This window comes from Akebia trifoliata, chromosome 6 (assembly GCF_017979445.1).
Source record: "Akebia trifoliata isolate Shusen 1 chromosome 6, ASM1797944v1, whole genome shotgun sequence".
In the NCBI taxonomy this organism is placed as follows: Eukaryota; Viridiplantae; Streptophyta; class Magnoliopsida; order Ranunculales; family Lardizabalaceae; genus Akebia; species Akebia trifoliata.
The window spans coordinates 10702949-10709126 of record NC_141380.1 but is presented as its reverse complement, the minus strand read 5'-3'; the positions used below and the strand labels follow the sequence as shown (position 1 = coordinate 10709126).

The 6178-nt window shown below is 34.8% G+C and overlaps 1 protein-coding gene across 1 annotated transcript; it reads right to left on the bottom strand.

Annotated features, from left to right (window-relative positions):
* Nucleotides 1–310: 310 nt before the first annotated feature.
* LOC147400188 (DNA-directed RNA polymerase II subunit RPB7-like) lies at nucleotides 311–5194 on the bottom strand. The gene is made up of 7 exons (XM_086445789.1): nucleotides 4964–5194; nucleotides 3401–3539; nucleotides 3134–3299; nucleotides 2992–3042; nucleotides 2637–2702; nucleotides 2477–2545; nucleotides 311–573 (listed from the first exon to the last, which is right to left on the bottom strand). Exons 2-7 carry the CDS (start codon nucleotides 3514–3516, stop codon nucleotides 508–510), a joined length of 534 nt encoding a protein of 177 aa, XP_086301915.1. The 5' UTR covers nucleotides 3517–3539; nucleotides 4964–5194; the 3' UTR covers nucleotides 311–507.
* Between the last annotated feature and the right edge of the window lie 984 nt (nucleotides 5195–6178).

The following is a 6178-nucleotide window of genomic DNA, read 5'->3' as shown; positions in this document are numbered from 1 at the left end:
GAATCATAACATGATAAATCAATCTCATCTCAATTATGATTATGATGATCATCACATTCACTACACCATCATCATGATTACATCACATCATCATCATCATCATCATCGCTTCATCATCATAGTCATCCTAATTATAATTAAGTTATCATCATGAGCAACACATCATCATAAGCCCCATCATCACATCATCATCTTAGTGGGTTGAAGATGATTGGGTTTGAAATGGTGCCATAGCATCGAGTGTATCTTGTGTTTGATAATTGAACCCCTGCACTGAAGGGGAAAAAAACTCTTGCGAGGGAAAACCATGTACTAACGTCAAAGCCCTTTCTTCAATTGGTAGCACATAAAAATTTATTAAACACCACCAACCACCATCTTATGGATGTAGTAGCTCTCAAGGAGAATTATATAAAGAAGCAATATGTTACAAACTTGCTCATAAATATGTGTACAAGAAATGCATATGAAGCCCATCACAATGTAAAATTCTCACCTTTTTCTCCACTAAGAAGTTGCACCTGGATCGTTGATGACACCCAAGAAGTCATCTTTTATAGTACCGATGCAAAACTGAAAAGACGGAACAAATTGTGAGATAACAAAAATTATTTCTCCAAATATTAGGGATTAAGTATATAAAAACAAATGGGTAGCAAACAAATGCAAGCACAACTCCACATAGAGCATGTATGTTAAAAATCGCATGTGCATTATGCATGATGATTGAAGTCTGCTAATACCAAGGTAGCCTCCTTGGCAGAAGGAAAATGCTACCTCACTTACATTTGAAGCAAAAGGGCTGTGTCCACTCCCTTCCAATCAATTTCGACTAGAACTCAAAGCTCTAAAAGATCTCTATTTAAAATCTACTAGAAGGTGATGTGCAAATGCATATGTATCAAAAGGGCTAATTAAAGCATTGATTAAAGGGTTTGTGAATATTACATAGTGGAAAGGATATTTTAGTAATTTTGAAAACTAACCAACGTCATTCTCTAGATTCGTGCACTACAATTTTCTTTGTATTTACCAAAATGACCCTGATTATATTAAATTTAAATGAGGAGTATTTGTGGAATCCAAAATTTGGTGTCGAACCACTTCTACTCTGCCTTCTCTCACTATAATAGTAAAGATGTTAGAAACCCCTGGCAATATTCAAAATCTAAATAATATCCATCAAAGTTGAGAAAACCCCCCAAGTGTGATAGAGATTTGAAGGATACCTAAAGGGCCCAAGTGGTTCAGATTGAGAAAGCGGGGATTATTTATGGTGGTAGTAGTAATCATACATGCACGAATGGTAAGAGAAGGGGAGATGAGACACTAATGTTAGTTTGTTTTGCTTTGAACAGAGTGGAAGGGGGAACAATATTAATTTAGCCATCCCCAAATCTTTACGACAACACTTAGTTGCTGATGTTATTGTCATAGCAACAGCAACATCATAAATAAAATTCAACCAAGCCCATCCTTACACGCTGAAAAATCTCAGCCCGAGGTAGGAAAATATCAACCCAAGGTTGACTCAAAGTGGGGTAGGACCAGCCCAAGTGGTGCTCCTAATTATTGCTGGTCTCTATTGTAGATCTGGCATTTAGATTCCTTGATCCACTGTCCTCCAACCGATGAGCCAATTCTTGGTTGGATGAAATCTAAAAATCACACTAACCATGTGTTCTTAAGCTCCACACATCCAACAGGCCATAATTGGTGAAACTAACAGAAGCCCATTGATGAGACAAATAAGATCATCCAGTGTTGTAATTCAGGTCACCCGCACATTTTAATACATGAGGTGTCCAACCATTGGACAGTACAAGTAGATAGATGAGTGCATTGTATGTGCGAGAGGCATCTTAGGGTAACTATATTAAAGGTGTTGGGGATATGACACTGTTTTGCTTAATTGCTTATTACTTATTGATTATTTTGTGTGTGTGTAAGATGTAATTGGAATGGAATACACACAGTAAGTTCCATCTAGAAACAAATGTGCACTAACACCTTGATTACAGAAAATATAAATATACACTTAATCCACTTTGATCCTTAGTTTATATAGGTAAGATAAATTCCCAACCTAGGACTAATTACCTCATAAACCTAATTGAGGAGGTAGTTATATGGGATGGTCACCATAGTGGAATGGAACTTATATGGGTATCTTGTATGTGGCAATTAGATTGAGATGGTCATAATGTTGGTTTGCATGGTTATCCATACTTAATACCTAAAACAAAGTAATAACGGTCACCTAAAAGGTGGTGTTGTGGCATTGGGGTGGACTGGTCTAGAGGTTTCTATTTTTTCCATCATTTCCCTTAGTATACCAGAGAGAAATAGAATCATAAAGAGGTTTAAAAATTGATTCTATAAGCATTAGTTCAAATAAGGCGCGCAACATAAAGAAGCTAAAATCAAGGAAAGGACTTCAAATTTAAAAGACAGAAGAAAGAGTTAAACGGCATACAATTTCTGTGGCATCAACCCGAGTTCCAATTATCTTTAGCCGCACCTCACTATCCTTTTGAATCTTAACCTGCAAACATCCCAAAATGATTGATTCAACGTCGACCCATATAAAACTGAACCACATTTTCTGTGAATCAGGGTTAGAAACTATGACGTACTGATCCATCGGAAGTTGTATAATTTGGCATATCTCCCGACTGGAACTCCATATCATCCGGTATTAGCTGAAAATAGGCAATAATATATGATAACAAACACAAATATTACATATAATTCATGGCATTAGGTTACCTTCTGCTGGTTCTTCTCCGATTAATTTTCCAGCATTATTGCTAATCTACATTTATGTCCATATGTTTGATCTTTCTTAAGCTTCTAAACAAAAAATTTCCCCTCCTAGTCACGTATCAATTTTGCACAATTTATACCTTCTATTTCAATGTAAATATAAACGAATTAGGGATCAATTTTCCTCTTTAAGACCATTTCATTGAAACAAAAAGCAGCACTCACATGGTTAGATACGAAAATCTGAACAGGCCCAGCTTCAGCGAAAAAACCCATCTGCAAGAATTCCAAATACAAAAGAATTTGCCACAACTACTAAATACAAAATTTCAATTAAAATCAAGGAAAAAAAAACAAAAAATCGGACCTTATTAACCATGGTAACAACAGCTTCTACAATCTCCCCCTTAAAAGGCCGAAAAACCACACACTGGTACTTTACAGGGAACGTGACAAACCCCGTTCCATCCCGAATCAGCCCTTTACCGATATTATCCACACCAGTTATCGCCACCACGAATCCATGACGGCCACTTCAACAGAGAAAAACAAAATATTTAAATTTTTTAGCAATTCTTTTTTCTTTTACAAATTAGGGTTTTGCATGTGTGCGGGTGGGAGTGGAAGAAGGAACCTGCAAGTGCCCTCAACATCTTTCATGAGCTTAGTGACTAACTTGTCGCGGAGGTTGGGGCCAAAGTAGCGAGGATGTAATTGCATGTTTCGTTCCAATACTATGTGGAAGAACATCTTGGGTTGCTATTCTTGCGACCCTAACAATTGATTTGGTTTAAGAAGATGTCAAAGCACATTCAATTCAATTGCTTTATCTTTGATACATTGATACCAGATTATCCGATAATATGGTACTTTAAATATTATATTCAACTAGTAGGTGACAAGTGCAAACACACATGTTTTTAAAGATAGCATAATAAAGGGATGTTTTTGTAAAAGTGGGGGGAACTCGTGGGATTTCAAATTTTGGTGTCGGACCACTTCCACTCAGCATTCTCTCATTGTAATAGTAAAGATTATCAAAAAAAAAAGATTCTTTTGAATCCATGCACCTCAAGAATTATCACAAACTAGCTAATCAAGCCTTCGTCTTCTTCCCTACTTCAAACTTTTCACTACAAGAGATGCTTGCTAAATACACTATGGTGTTCAAGTGAGGCAATAGTTTAACAAAAATTTTAGCAAAATAATCAAAAAAAAAAAAAAAAATCTTACTTCATTATTTGCTTTTATTGATAGATTTTTTTCCAGTTTCATACTTTAGTAAGCTTCCTTCTTTGAGGGATTCACCCTTAAATTGGATCAATCACAATGAATTCTATGATCTATGAGATTTTCCTTGCTTGCATAAGATCATTAGGCATATTCATCAATTATATTTAAATAACATTCCATATTTCTTGAATGGGCATATGTTTTATGCATTGCATCTTTCATACTAACCTAATATCCGAACAAGTAAGACTCAACCCAATGTAACACATGAACGATAGAAATGATATATTATACCTTGTCTTCATGGTACCTAAATTACTATTTCGTATTGAAACTAAGAGTTGATTTCAATATATTAAGGCTTTGATATTAATCTAATTGAACTGGATACAATTTGAATTCGAGTAAGATAAAATTGTTGGATATTTGATAATATCCGATTCATTACAAAAGTTGAAGAACTACAAACAATAAAAAATCTGAAGTTGATCGGTTTTCTATGTTTGATTTTCAAGTTTCAAAAAAAAAAAAAAAACCCTGAAATTTAAGATTTTCAATCGGAAAATACAGTAATAAAAATGACATAAATGCCAATGTGTTCAACCTTATAAAAAAAACCCTAGATTTTTTTTTCCCCTCCAAACCACTCCAACCCTTATGTTTCATTTTTTCAAAACAAGTCATCTTTAACCTTAGTATTCTATTTACTTCAACGTTCAGAAATCAATGCAAAAAAGGTTTTTTGGGAAGTAGAAAAAAATATAGGATTTTGGATAGAAAATCAATGAATTTCTAGATAGGGTTAAGAGAGAGTTGAAAACAACGGTTGAAGATAACGTTGATCAGATTAAAATAAATCTACCAAAAGTAGAACATCTTGAAGATGATGATTTTGAGAGAAAAATAAAGGTTTATTTATTTAATAAAGCTTCGTGTTTGAAGCAAGAGAGAGAGAGACTCTTACAGGAGAAAGTGGTTCGTCGACGTTAGCTGGAGTAGACAGTGAATATGATGTTTGGGTGGTTCGCAATTCACATGCCCTGGCCTCTCCGTAAATTGGAGTTGAGAACAAAGTGGGGAAAAAGAGAGAGTGACGACTTACGAGAGAAACCTGCCAGGGGGTGTCAATGGTTCGGTTCCTAAGGAACTTATAACCATAACCATTAATATTAGTCTGGTTCCGATTCTAGTCGGTTCCAGGTCCGGTTCCAAAATAAATGGAATCAGAGCTAGAACCACCAAAAAATCAAGGGTAGCCATCTATTTTAGTTTGCAAGAATGGAATGAGAAAAAAAATATTTCAAATCATTATAACAAAAAATTAACATATTATCAACAAAATTATTAACTTAGTTATAATTTGTTATACTAAAAATACAAATTAATGATTTTTTTCAGAAGTAAAATATTTATCTTTATTAAAAGTAATAAATTTTTAGAAGAATAACTCATTTTAAGCCCCAATCAATAATTTATACGAAAAAATGAAGAATTGTATATAACATGCATTTATTTCGAAATAAAAAATATATTAAATCTTCTATAGTATGGAAATAAATGACAAAATAAATCAGTTTCGGGTACCCGTGGTTCGATTCCAATTCCATTTATTCTGGAACCTAACGGTTCTGGTTCCTATCGGTTCGGTTTCATTTTAGACTCAGCCCCAATCGGTTCCAATAAAAGGGGATCCAGAATCAGGCTTTTCGGTTTCAGTTTCGGTTCCGATTCGATTTCAGTTAAATGGGTACCCATTAATACCCCTAAAACCTGGTTTGATTTCTCATCTCATCTGACGAAACCGAGTTGTCTCAAACAAGTTGAGACCAAGATGACTCATCTCGGTCAGGTTTAGCAATGATATACTCGATGTCTCAAGTCTCATTTGCTGCTATAGCAGTTTGTCCAAGTATTATTGTCCCTTTCAAAATGTACAATCCATTCACCAAGTTCCCTTTCATCATTGTCAATGACCCTTTTGAAACCCTCAAGACTCCACCTTGAGCCCTAATACTGTAACCCTGAGAATCCAACATACCAAGAGAAATCAAATTCCTCTTTAATTCTGGTATATACCTCACTGATTCCAAGATCCTAACTAAACCATCTTGAAGCTTCAATTTTACAGTTCCCATTCCAAGAACATAACAAGTTTTGTTGTTTTCTAACAAAACTTGTC

What these genes read in the sequence shown, in the direction of transcription:
- LOC147400188 (XM_086445789.1), bottom strand. Translation starts at nt 3,516, where the DNA reads ATGTTCTTCCACATAGTATTGGAACGAAACATGCAATTACATCCTCGC. An exon ending in TTGTTACCATGGTTAATAAG is followed by an intron (nt 3,043 to 3,133) that starts GTCCGATTTTTT and finishes GAATTCTTGCAG; the next exon opens with ATGGGTTTTTTCGCTGAAGC. An exon ending in AGATTTTCGTATCTAACCAT is followed by an intron (nt 2,703 to 2,991) that starts GTGAGTGCTGCT and finishes GCCTATTTTCAG; the next exon opens with CTAATACCGGATGATATGGA.